General features: G+C 47.8%; 1 protein-coding gene across 1 annotated transcript in view; it reads left to right on the top strand.

Annotated features, from left to right (window-relative positions):
* CACNG3 (calcium voltage-gated channel auxiliary subunit gamma 3) overlaps positions 1–13,028 on the top strand; it is a 105,406-nt gene extending 92,378 nt beyond the window's left edge. The window contains exons 3-4 of the mRNA XM_055408907.2: positions 5,788–5,928; positions 12,000–13,028. Coding sequence (XP_055264882.1) covers positions 5,788–5,928; positions 12,000–12,511 — 653 coding nt within the window. The 3' untranslated portion in view covers positions 12,512–13,028. The remainder of the gene's footprint in view (positions 1–5,787; positions 5,929–11,999) is intronic.
* Positions 13,029–14,118: the final 1,090 nt, after the last annotated feature.

The following is a 14,118-nucleotide window of genomic DNA, read 5'->3' as shown; positions in this document are numbered from 1 at the left end:
CAGTTCAGTTCAGTTCAGTCGCTCAGTCGTGTCCGACTCTCAGAGAGTGTTAAATGTAACATTTAAAAAAAAAAAAACTACTACAGTAATATCAATAAAAACTTCAAGAAATTGTGGTATTCTGATTATGCCTGTAACTCATAACTCAAGCAGAGTGTTTTATAATTAAAATCAGTTTTCGCTCTACTCGAGCTTGCTATTCTGCAGAGGGACTGTGGGTTATTCATATGAGCCTTTAATCACATAACAATATAAGTGGTGCTGGGGGATCAGTTTGAAAGAAACAGGCATTTCTAAGCTAAATTTTAAAACGTAAGCATATTATTTCTCTTCTTGCAGCTACTTGGGTTTGTCCAATACTGCCTAGGGTTTGTATGAGCAGCTCGGAAAGATCTGATGGGGGAATAGAAGCCACATTTAGAGAGGGAGCTTGACAAGAGTTTGGGGGATGACATAGATTATTATTACTTGGACTTCCTCAAAAAAGGATTATTCTAAAGCCATCACAAATGGGGTTTTACCAGAGGACCTAAGTTTTTATTTTTCTTCCCTATTTTGATGTTTGCCCTGCTGGGGACGAAACAGAACTGTGAGTTCTATTTCACAACTTGCAAAATTGATTTTAAATTCTTCCAAGAGATGCACCTCTTTTCCAACAAAATATATCTCTCCCCTCTTGGAAGGTGAAGGTCCTCACCAACAGCCACAGCACCAGGTTAAGGAGGGACCATCCCAAGCCCATGAATTTCCTGCTGGGAATTTTGGAATCCCTGACCCAGTCATGTGGGGCCAAGGTCCCGTTTCTACAGAGGTCTCCAGCCCTTCCAGTCCACAAGCTGCTAGTTCCGGCTGCAACCACACCCCAGGAGGATGGGATTCTCCACACTGATTTGTTTGCTCTTTCTTCTTTCTTGTATGTGGTTGGGGAGGTTACAGCTTAAACCTATAGCAGAAGGTTTAATAGTCCATAGGTCCTGTTGACTTGTGGTCCCCAACCTTTTTGGCACCAGGGACTGGTTTCATGGAAGACAATTTTTCCATGGACAGCAGGGGTGGGATGTTGAGGGGATGGTTTCAGGAAGATTCAAGCACAATAGGGTTCCAGCTCCTATGAGAATTTAATGACACTGATCTGACAGGAGGCGGAGTTTAGGCAGTAATGTGAGTGATGGGGAGTGGCTGTAAATACAGATGAAGCTTCACCCACTGGCCCACCACTCACATCCTGCTGTGCAGCCTGGTTCTTAACAGACCACAGATGGGAAGCTGTCCAGGGCCTGTACGTTGGGAATCCCTAGACTAGAGAAATCCCTAACATAGCACTGGACCTGGTCAAGCCCTGCTCAGACACCAAAGGTGAAATTACCCTGGAACAAGCTTCCCTCCCCACTCCTAGGACCACAGCTTAGCCCCATATAGATTAGGAAGGAGAAACAGGGAAGGAAGAGAGTAAGACCTCTTTAATTGTCCTGAAGCCAAACAAAAACCTTCTTGTTCATCTAGATAAACCAAATCCAAGGTTGGGAATTCCCTGGTGGTTCATTGCTTAGGACTTGGTGCTTTCACTGTTGAAGCTGGGCTCCAAAATCACTGCAGATGCTGATTGCAGCCATGGAATTAAAAGACGCTTACTCCTTGGAAGGAAAGTTATGACCAACCTAGATAGCATATTAAAAAGCAGAGACATTAGTTTGCCAACCAAGGTCCGTCTAGTCAAGGCTATGGTTTTTCCCGTGGTCATGTATGGATGTGAGAGTTGGACTGTGGAGAAGGCTGATCACTGAAGAATTGATGCTTTTGAACTGTGGTGCTGGAGAAGGCTCTTGAGAGTCCCTTGGACTGCAAGGAGATCCAACCAGTCCATTCTAAAGGAGATCAATCCTGGGTGTTCATTGGAAGGACTGATGCTAAAGCTGAAACTGCAATACTTTGGCCACCTCATGCGACGAGTTGACTCACTGGAAAAGAGTCTGATGCTAAGAGGGATTGGGGGTGGGAGGAGACGGGGACGACAGAGAATGAGATGGCTGGATGGCATCACCGACTCGATGGACATGAGTTTGCGTGAACTCCGGAAGTTGGTGATGGACAGGGAGGCTTGGCGTGCTGTGATTCATGAGGTTGCAAAGAGTTGAACATGACTGAGCGACTGAACTGAACTGAACTGAACTGAGGGAACTAAGATCCCACAAGCCATGCATCCCAGCCAAAAAAAAAAAAAAAAAAAGCAATGAATGAATCCAGGGTAGACTCCACCTGACTTAGCAGAAAGTGGCAGTAGAGTACATCCTGTGTGAGGCTGGCACCTGTAACAGAGTCTTTAGAACCTGCTCTGGTCTCGCCTGTGGGGCAGAGATGGGATCTGGCCAGCACATGGTTTCCAGATGGTTCCCACACCACATAGGAAGCAACCGGTTTCCCATGTCTCACAGCCACACATCACAAATACACACAACCAACGCAATTCAGTAGCTTCCAACGTTCAGATCATCTCCTTCGGGCATAATCACACTGTAATCATACTTTGAAATTTTTTTTTAAAAATTGCTTCTAAGGTGCTCTCCTTTAATCAGTTGAACTCATCACATTGAATATTCCATCAATTCCCATCAAGGACACAATGCAAACGATTGCTTCAGAGATCTGTGCACGAGTTCCTAACAAGTCCTTGATATCACTGGGGGTAGACCCACTCCTAATATTTGTGGGGCCCAGGGCCAAGGTTCACATGAAATCTCATAGGCCATATTGGTAAATATTTAGGTGCTATAAATAAGCTATGCCCACTAAAGACCCCAGAGCTTACTTCCCAGGATACCCCTTGACATGGGCACTAGAGGAACCAGGGGGCCCGCCCCGCCTCCTGCAAGCCTGTGTGGGACCCCAGATGTGCCGGGCAAGCCAGGCCTAGCCCAGGACTCCTGGACAGTGACTGACTGGCCTGAAGCCAGGATGGGGACTGATCTAATCACCCTCCCAGGGGTCAGGACAGCCAGGACCCCTCCCTTCATGCTTTAGGTGTCCTATCGAGGTTTCTAGTTAGTTTGAAGCCCCTCCCAAAAACTTTCCCATCACAACGCGGACAGTTACTGGGATCCTGGTCTGCCCAGACTGCAACACTGGGTGACTTGGTGTGGTCATCCCTAAACAAAAGCTAGAATTTTTTCCTTTTCTTCTTTTCATGAAGAGAATCTCACCCCAGTTCTCCTCCATTGGCCCTCCCAGGCAGATCCATAACCAGCTACCAAACTTGCAGAAAACTTTTTCCATGAAAAAGACAAAACAAAACAATGGCAACAACAAAAAGCAGAGCCCAGCCCTGTGCATTTGGAGCATGAGTACCGCCACGCTGTAACCATAGGAAGGGCTGCAGCTGAATCCGTGAGAAAACCCCTAGGGGCGTGAAGTTCCGAGTGCGGAACGAACTTCAACGCCAAAAACGCACTGACCACCTTTTCCCGGTGCCCTACTGCTTCTGCACATGCGCCGTGCCGTGATTTTAAAGATGCTACCGTCTGCTCAGCCGCTAAGCACCAGGCCCTCGAGTCATTGTCAACACCTCTTCCTCTCACATCCCACTGCCACTTCTTTAGGATTTACCTTCAAAATACATCCGGATTCTCTCACCACCCACCTACAACCGAGCCCATGCCATGGTCAGCTCAAGTCTGGGTTCTTACAGCCCTTTCAGCCACACCAGCCACACCCTTCAAGGGCCCACACCTGGGTCCATGCTCTGCTCTCACTATCTTGGAAATCTTTTTTTTATATATGCCTTTGACAATCAGCTTTATCTCATTTTTTCTTTCAGCTTTATTGATATATAACTGACATGCAGCGCTGTATAGATTTAAGGTGTACAGCATCATGGTTTGACTCACATACAGCATGAAATGATGACCACAGCGTTTAGTGAACATCCACCATCTCATACAGACACAAAATTAAAGAAGCAGAAAAATTTGTTTCCTTGTGATGAGAACTCTCAGGGGTTACTCTCTCAGTGTTTATGTATAATGTCCAGCTGTGTTAATTTCATTTACCATGCTGCACATTGAATCTCTAGTACTTATTTTTCTTATAACCTGGAAGCCTGTTCCTTTTGACCACCTTCATTTCATTCCCCCTCACCCTAGTCCCCACCTCTAGTAACCACAAACCTGGTCTCTTTTCCTATGAGTCTGTTTTTGAAGTAGATCTGACCTACAATTGGGGTTTCCCTGGTAGCTCAGCTGGTTAAGAATCTGTCTGCAACGCAGGAGACTCCAGTTAGATCCCTGCTTCAGGAAGATCTGCTGGAGAAGGGAACGGCTACCTACTCCAGTATTCTGGCCTGACGAATTCTATGGACTGGGGTCCACGGGGTCGCAAAGAGTTGGACAAGACTGAGTGACTTTCACTTTCTGACCTACAACACTATGTTGGTTCCTGATACACAACAAAATGATTTGATATTTCTATACATTTCAAAATGATCGCCACAATAAGTCTAGTCACCATACCATCTTGAAATTCTTAATTTTAGAACAAGAGGCCTTGCATTTTCATCCTGCATCAGTTCAGTTCAGTCGCTCAGTCGTTCGACCCCATGGGGTCATGTGACCCCATGAATCACAGCACGCCAGGCCTCCCTGTCCATCACCAACTCCCAGAGTTCATTCAAACCAGGGCCCTGCAAATTAGGTAGCAGCTCCTACGCGTCATCTCTGTTGGAATGCAAGCCCCGTAAGGGTGGGACCTTAGCACTTTTGTACCTCAATGAAGGCAGAATTTATCCAACTGAAATTCTAGCCTAAGTATTCCAGGAAATACTCTAATACTGGCTGGGTAAATACTGGGATCCCCACCTGAAGGCCCCTTCCCCCAAAACCTTAGGGCCTCTCTGTGATCCAGCAACAAGAGTTAACACACTTGTTTTGAAGACGTGCCCTGGGCCTCAGCTAGCATCCCCTTTTTCCCCTTTGAAGGGCCACACCTGTGCCCCTTGGGGTGGTTAAACTTTTCTGCCAGTATGCCAGGACCCAGCAGAGCCCCTGGCATTTTGTAGGTGCCCAAGAAACCTTGACGAATGAATAACTAAATTCATGTGTTTATCCAGTGACTAAATAGATATTGCATGGTCATTGCCAGACTCAGTACTAAACAAATGTTCATGTGTTTTGAGAAAGATAGCTTGTGATCTAATGGGAATCCCAGGATGCACCACCAGTTACCTACATTGCAGGGCCCAGGGCAAAATGAAAATCCTGGGTTTCTGGTTCAAAAAGCAGGCCAAAAATGCTGTTTCCCTTCTTCTGCCTTCTCTCTCTCCACCTGTCATGGTGTCTTTTACTTGCTATGTAATGTCACACTCTCTCCGGCATGAGGACACTCAAGGGTGCCCAGGGCTTGCACCCAATCCTGATTCTCCCTGTGTCCATACCCAGGAGCCAAGGGTGGCAGCGGTCACTGGTTGGGGTGGGGGAGGGGCAGCTAGGAACCACCCCAAGGAGAACGGGAGGTAGCGATGTGGTGGGGAGTGGGATGCCACGTGAGTCGAGGTTCGAAGCCCATGGCGCGTGCTCCATCGGCCCACCAGACTTATTTGAAAAACACACATTCAAAGATAAAGCTATTAAGCATTTCAGGATGATGACTACAGAGCATTAACCCCAAGCCCAGGGTGTTAGATGTAGACTCTCTCCTCCTGCTCACGTGCTGTCCTCCAACCAGTCACCCCCATGCCCGTGGAGGGGGATCCCAGGGCTGGCTGGGTGCAGGCAGAACCCTCTCTCCTTCTCTCTGCAGGGGCTGTGAGGGCCTCCAGCGTCTTCCCCATTCTCAGCGTCACGCTGCTCTTCTTCGGCGGGCTCTGCGTGGCTGCCAGCGAGTTCCACCGCAGCAGACACAACGTCATCCTCAGCGCGGGCATCTTTTTTGTCTCTGCAGGTGAGCATCTTGGCCTCCGCCCAGAGAGCATCACAGACACCAAACCCGAGTCAGGGCCGGAAGGACAAAGCCATGCTATTCAGGGTTCCCTCCAGGGAAGGAGCAAGAAAATGTTAGACCTGTGTGTTAAGAATGAGAACCAAAGGCTTTAATAAGAATCAAAGATGCTGACAATGAGGAGGAGATGGGGTACTTAGGTCAGTTCAGATACGGGAGAATGATTAATAAGAGTGTGCCTGTGTATGTCTGCTCAGAGTGGGCAGGAAGCGTGTATAGTGTGTGTAAGGTGTGATCCGAGAGATGAGTCCAGTGTGTTTTAAAGGGGTCCAACTTACTGGATACGATCATACACTATCTCTGGCCCTGGGAGACCTGGGTTTACTGGTGAACTATTGGTCACAGCTCTTCAAGCACTCAAATCCTCAGGCTGTCCAGAGCATCTCTGGGAACAACAGAAAACCCAGCAGCCTCAGATGCTCTCAGGGAAGATCTTATCAATAGCAGTCCTGACCGGAAGGTGGAAGAGGGTGGTAAGGACGACGAGACAGTCTCGAGAAGGGTCCTGTTTCTGCCTCCTCTCTCCTCCTTTATCTCCACCCCTCCTCCAACCCCCTCATCTTCCTCCCTTTGGGGTTTCCACACCTCCATCGCTTTGCAGTTTCTTCCCACTCCACCCTTCAGTCAATGCCATCTGAATGAAATGCTTTAGAGATGAAAAGAGGGAAGAGAGCTTAATTCTTTAATGATGAGCTCCAAACTTTAACCCATAACAGCAGAATATTTACTGGGGTAGAAACAGAGTGGGGCTTCCCAGGTGGCGATCGTGCTAAAGAATCCGCCCGCCAACGCAGAAGATGCAAGAGTCGTGGGTTTCTATCCCTGGGTGGGGAATATCCCCTGGAGGAGGAAATGGCAACCCACTCCAGTATTCTTGCCTGGGAAATCCCATGGACAGAGGAGCCTGGCGGGCTACAGTCCATGGGGTCGCAAAAGAGTCAGACGTGACTTAACGACAAAACAATGACCACAAAAAAAGAATAGCTTACCTGCCTGCATTTGAATTTTGGCTAAATCTGTGAGGACCTGGGAATGTTACCAACTCCCTGTAACTTGATTTCCTCAACTGTAAAATGGGGGGAAAGTACCAGTACTTATTTCATAGGGTGTTGGAAGGAGGTTGAACTTAAAAAGCACAATATTATTTTCTAGCAAGGTGAAAGCAACGCAATAGTTCTGAAGTTGGAAGCCCAGCTTCCCAGCCCCCTCTAGGATCTTTCTCAGTTTCCTCCCTACCCTTTTCCCTTCTCAGAAATGGGGATGGTGAATCCAGTGCTGAGTGTCTGGGAACCAACTCGAGCCACAGACCATCTTGTCAGGAGAATAAGATCAGCCTATGATCTTATTAAAGGTGACACTCTGTGTGGACAGACGCTAACAGCTGGCAAACCCAGGGACTTGCATTGCTTTGAGGCAGGTTCTAGTTGTCAGGGGTCCCTCCAGACCTCCTGGTCTCTGACTGACCCAGAGGATGCTGTGTTGTGCTGACATGAGGGTTTCCTTAACAGGAGATCATTATTTTGTCCCCCAAGGGGATTATGAAGGGAGAGTGTGTCACCAGCAAACATCTTGTTACAAGGGGTGTCGTGAGAGACAGCAGGTAGAATAGACACACGGGAACTGGGGAACACAAGAGGCAGCAACAAGGCCCTGAGGCGGAGCCAGAAGCTGGGGGTCTAATCCTAGCTATCCCCCCACCACTGGCCTCCCTGAGGACCCTAAAGAGCCTCCGTTTTTCCACCTACAAAATGAAAGGAGGATTCAGCATTCCCTAAGGTTCTTTTTGCTCAGTTATTCTAAGGTTCTATGATTTCTAGCAAGCAGTCAACAACCCTTTATTGAGTATCTACTATGTGCCAGGAACTGGGCATTATACTCAAGACCATGGGCTCTGAAGTCAGGCTGTCTGGGGCAAATCGTGGCTCTACCACTTCCCTGTGCAGTAACCTCAGGCATGTCTCTTAACCAATCAGTGCCTCAGTTTCCTCATCTGAAAAATGGGGGTAATAATGGTTCTACCTCTTAAGCCTGCTCAGAGGATTAGATAGTTGGTATATGGAAAATGCTGAGAACTACATCTAGCTGGCAGCAACCGTGGGATGCATAGTGCATGCTAAGTCACTTCAGTCGTGTCCAACTCTGTGACCGCATGGACTGTAGCCTGCCAGGCTCCTCTGTCCTTGGGATTCTCCAGGCAAGAATACTGGAGTGGGTCACCATGTCCTTCTCCAGGGGATCTTCCCAACCCAGGGATCAAACCTGCATCTCTTATGTCTCCTGCATTGGCAGGCGGGTTATTTACCACTAGCGCCACCTGGGATGCATAATAGCTGGTATTATATATGTCGTACCATTTAATTCTCATGTTGATTCAATTTAACAGATTTGCACTGTGCTCTTGCTTTGGGTCTCTTGTACCACCAGGAGATCCAACCAGTCCATTCTAAGGGAGATCAATCCTGGGTGTTCATTGGAAGGACTGATGCTAAAGCTGAAGCTGCAATACTTTGGCCACCTCATGCGACGAGTTGACTCACTGGAAAAGACTCTGATGCTGGGAAAGGTTGGGGGCGGGAGGAGAAGGGGATGACAGAGAATGAGATGGCTGGATGGCATCACCGACTCTGTGGACATGAGTTTGAGTGAACTCCGGGATTTGGTGATGGACAGGGAGGCCTGGCGTGCTGTGATTCATGGGGTCGCGGAGAGTCGGACACGACTGAGCGACTGAACTGAACTGAACTGAACTTGCTTTGGGTCAGGCTCTGGGCAAGGAGGTGAGACCATAGCAGTGAACAAACCTGGCTAGACCTGAGCTCAGGGAGCTTTGAAGAGACAATCTTGGGTTCATACCCCACCTTTGCCATACCCCAGGGCTTCCCAGGCAGTAAAGAACGCACCTGTCTATGAAGGAGATTCCTGGGTCAGGAAGATCTCCTGGAGGAGGGCATGGCAACCCCCTCCACTATTTCTGTCTGGAGAATCCCATGGACAGAGAGCCTGGTGGGTTACAGTCCATGGGGTCACAAAGAGTCTGACACGACTGAAGCAGCTTAGCACAAGCACACATGCCATTTCCCAGCTGTGTTGACTTGAGAAGTTATTTATCTTCCCTGTGTCCCAGTTTCCTCATCTGTAAAAAAAAAAAAAAAGTGTTTTTTTGTTTTGTTTTTTTAAAGCAGGACTGTTGCAATGATTAATTGAGATCATGCACGTAAAGACTTTGCACAGTGCCTGGCATATCATCAATGCCCTAGAAATAAGTGGCAACTTGCTTGGCTTGTCACCTCCTTTAACCTGCACTGACATCCGAGTATCTCTTTGAGCTTCTTCTTTTTTTTTTTTTGGTTTTGTTTTTCCAGCAAGACTTCTTTCCAGGGCTTCTCAAACTTTGCACCAAAATTTCCCTGCAGGCAGAGGAGAGTGAAAAATGTGACCCTGGGGAGTCAGGGGGCATCACCAGAAGCTGTCTTCCATGAGCTGAAATGTCTTTGAAGTCTGTCTCCCATTTATACTTAAAAATTCATGTGAATTCTGCTCTCTTCTCCTTATTATATCCACGTTCATTTTAATATAAAAGAATTGTCTTCCCTACTCATCTTCAAGTCAAACTGACACTCCAGAAACAGAAGCCATTTTTTTCACCCTGTGGTTTTCTGCAGCTTGACACAGGGCTGGCCGTGTCAATCCCCATATGAAGAAATAGCTCAGTGATCAGAACCCGCTGCCTGCCTGCTGAGTGCCTGTGCTGGGTAAAGCCAAGAGGAGACAGGGACAAAGCAGCCCCTGGCCCTGCCTTCTAGGGGAGAGTCCTAGAAGGAGTGTGGCCAGAAATCATATTCAAAATATGAATCCCTTTAATGCATGAGCACCAGTAATCAGAACGGTCACACTGGAGTAGAATGGAGTGGCCCTTGCTATGCCAAGCTTTAACCCTTTGTACCGATGGACCTATTTGCAGGGCAGGAGTAAAGATGCAGATGTAGGGAATGGACGTGTGGCTCTGAGGTGGGGGGATGAACTGGGAAATTGGGACTGACATTTGTGCACTGCTATGCATAAATCAGATAGCTAACAGGAACCTACTGTAGGTTCCTACTAGCTCAGTTCGGTGCTCGGTGGTGACCTAGATGGGTGGTAGGGATAGTGCGTGGAGAGATCCAAGAGAGAGGGGATATATGTATGCCTATTGGTGATTGATGTTGCTGTACAGCAGAAACTAATACAACATTATAAAGCAACTATGCTGCTCAGTCGCTCAGTCATGTCTGACTCTTTGCAACCCCATAGACTGTAGCCGCCATGCTCCTCTGTCCATGGAATTTTCCAGGCAGGAATACTGGAGTGTGTTGCCACTTCCTACTCCAGGGGATCAAATCCACGTCTCTTGGGTCTCCTGCATTGGCAGGCAGATTCTTTACCACTAGTGGGAAGTTCTAAAGCAACTATAAACAACAACAACACAAAAAATTTTAACTCTTTGGTTGCTGGACTCTGGGGATATCTTGAGGATCCCCAGGAAGAGTATGAGGTGTTCAATGGCAGGGATACTCAGCAGGCTAGTGGAAATGGTTATTTACCAACTAGTACTGGAAACTGTGGGCTTCCCAGGTGGCACTAGTGGTAAAGAAGTGGCCTGCCAATTCAGGAGATGTAAGAGATCTGGGTTGGATCCCTAGGTACAGAAGATCCCCTGGAGGAGGGCAGAGCAACCCACTCTAGTATTCTTGCCTGGAGAATCCCATGGACAGAGGAGCTTTGTGGGCTACAGTCCATAGGGTTACAAAGAGTCAGACATGACTGAAGTGTCTTAGCACGTACGCACTGGGAACTGTAGCAAGGGACAACTTGCATTTAGAGGCAGCCCAGGTTTGTAGGCTAGGAAACTGCAGCTGATGTACAAGCCTCCCTGAGTCATTATTGGTATAAGGCTCAGATGAGGCCCTTTAAAGCAAGGAGACTCAAAGAGATATCATCAGCTTTGCACAATCATGTGACAGAAGCAGCCACAGACCCTCAGGTGCTTTCATTCCTTCTTACTACTCCCTAGAGAATCAATTTCTCTCCAAGCGACTGGGTAGCTCTTTCCAGAACTATTCTGTTGGCACTTGGGGACACCAAGTCTGAAGACCTTGCCTACTGGGGACAACAGCTTCACATTCCCCAATTCCTGATGTTTGAACAATAGCTAATTTAAAACATTATTGTATCCCCCAAGCAGAGAAAAAGATATAGTTAATTACTGTCCCTTACCCATGGGTCATTCTCCAAACTTCAGTTCCAGACCCAGAAATATCCACTGGGCAGCCATATTTGGACTCTCAATAAGCACTTCTAACCTCACTCTTCTTCTCTAAGCCTCCTCTCTCTGCTGCCTCTTATTGAGGCTCAAGATGCCATCAACCTTCCCATTATCCAGGCGAGACCGCTACTTTAAGTTATCTTCAACTCTGTTGTCAATAGCCTTTCATGTCCTGGTGAGCCAGGAGCTGTTCAGGAGCTGCTCAATCATCACCTGTCTTCAGGACGAAGTGACTTAGTCATCGTTTTTGCTCCTGAACCATTTTATATGTGTCTCTGGTAGAGCCCTTACTGTATTTTGCTGTAATTGCATTTACATGTCAGTTTCTCCTACTAATGGGGAGGAACTCAAGGGCAAGGATCTGTATCTCATTCATTTTACCATCCTTATGACTTAGTGCTGAAGACTAAGTTTTGATGGAATGAATTGTTTCTAAGGGAAAATACATGCACTCTGATTTCTGCTGCACTTGCTGGAGGAGTAAGGTGTATTCTTTAGCCGAATGCTTCCCACCAGGGATGGATCAGCAGAATTTTTCATTTCCCGAGAGACAGACCCTGCAAGAAGAGTTCAGCAGCTGGATTTCCGGCCATAAATCCATTCTCCTCTCTCCCTGTCATCTCCACATTTTCAAAATAAACAGTTCAAGCCTAAAAGTGACAGTTACCGCTGAGGGTTATAAAGGATGTATTTTTCTTTCCCCTTCGCTTAGGATTAAGCAACATCATCGGCATCATAGTTTATATATCAGCCAATGCCGGAGACCCTGGGCAGCGTGACTCCAAAAAGAGCTACTCCTATGGCTGGTCCTTTTACTTCGGAGCCTTCTCTTTCATCATCGCGGAAATTGTGGGGGTCGTCGCCGTGCACATCTATATAGAAAAGCATCAGCAGTTACGTGCCAAATCCCACTCGGAACTCCTGAAGAAATCGACCTTCGCTCGCCTTCCACCCTACAGGTATAGATTTCGGAGGCGGTCGAGTTCCCGCTCCACGGAACCCAGATCCCGAGACCTGTCCCCCATCAGCAAAGGCTTCCACACCATCCCTTCCACTGACATCTCAATGTTCACCCTGTCCCGGGACCCCTCAAAGATCACCATGGGGACCCTCCTCAACTCCGACCGGGACCACGCTTTTCTACAGTTCCACAACTCCACGCCCAAAGAGTTCAAAGAGTCGTTGCATAATAATCCGGCCAACAGGCGCACCACGCCCGTCTGAACTGACCTCAGCCCTCTGCCCTCCGCCCCAGCACAGCCCGGGGGGCAGTGGACAGAGGAGTCTCTGAGGTTGCATGGCATGGTCCTCGTGATGGTATTACTTTTTACAAAGAATGAAACCAAATGGACTCAACCCTCTCCCACACTTCGCCCCTCCCCCTCCAGGTCCTAACCCATCCATCCCTTCTCCCACTTTTCAAGCCAATCCCATGATGTCGTTTCTCTCTGTGTGTATCTGTGACAGATGTTTTCCTCTCTTCCTTCTTTACTGGAAGGACCTCCTCATTCTTCCCTCCTTGGAAGAGGACGTTACTCAAAGTCACGGGTGGTGGCTGGTGGAGGGGGGGAGTGGGGTCTCCAAACCCCCAGGTGTGTGCACAGGTGTCCCCATTGTCCACTCATGCAAATACTCAGGCCACTTAACCACCCAGGTGGCCCAGAGGGAGGCATTCACCTTTCTGTGTTAGAATAACATGACCAGAAATCAAAGATATCAGAGCCCCGAAGCAGCTAATGTAATAAGCACTCATGTATTAAAGGTTTTGCCTTGTTGTAACTCACGGAGCTGGGGTGCTTTGTTTCTTCTGGGTAATTCCTGCACAAATTCACCACCCTGCCCTCAAGCTGACTCACGTCCACGTTGAAAGCTGAGCTTTGCTCATCCACACTCCAGTCACTAGGAAGGATCCTCCTTCCCCTCTTGAGGACAGTGGGGTGGTCTCACCAATGGCAGAGCCTGTAACCCTCACCTGAATCCCCAGAAGCTACTGGGGGCAAAAATCTAGCTCTGGTACCCAGTAGCTCTAGGAACTGGGGAAAGTCCACCTGACCTTCAAGCCTCAGCCTTCTCATCTGTAAAATGGAGCATGGTACAGTATTCTCCTCGACAGAGTTGTGAGGCTTAAATAGAACATCTTGTGTAAAATGATTAGCACATTACAAATAATCAGTATGTATGCTTTCTTCCTTATGGATGAATTCCGGGTAGACTGAGCATTATCTGAGTATGGGCTTCCATAACAAATACTATAGACCAGGGTGGCTTAACATCAGACATTTATTTCTTAAGTTACGGAGGCTGAGGAGTTCCAGAGCAGGGTGACAGCAGATTTTGTTCTTGGTGAGGACTCTCCTTCTAGCTTGAAGACAGCCACATGCTCACTGTGTCCTCACATGACAGAGCTACTAACTCCATCACAAGGGCCCACCCTCATTAAGGGTTTTCCCAGTTTCTTAGTGGTAAAAAAAAATCTGCCTGCAACGAAGGAGATGCAGGAGGTGTGAGTTCGTTCCCTGGATCAGGAAGATCCCCTGGAGAGAACCCACTCCAGTATTCTTGCCTAGACAATCCCACAGCAAGAGGAGCCTGATGAGCTACAATCTATGGGGTCACAAAGAGTCAGGCAAGACTAAGCATGCACACTTGAGCTTGATCCCTAATTACCCCCCAAATGCCTCATCTCCAAATGTCATCATTTTGAAGCTTAGGGCTTCAGTGTGTGGATTTAGATGGTGGGGAGGGATCCCATTCAGTCCACAGCAAGCATGACTGTAGGAAGACTGAAGCCAAATGGGAGCTAGTCTCTTTTGGGGGGAAGGGTGTACTTT

The sequence above is a fragment of the Moschus berezovskii genome, chromosome 27, assembly GCF_049115385.1.
Source record: "Moschus berezovskii isolate FMDL1 chromosome 27, NW_MosBer_1.0, whole genome shotgun sequence".
Lineage (NCBI taxonomy): Eukaryota > Metazoa > Chordata > Mammalia > Artiodactyla > Moschidae > Moschus > Moschus berezovskii.
The sequence above is the reverse complement of the archived record's forward strand: the minus strand, read 5'-3'. Positions and strand labels throughout refer to the sequence as shown.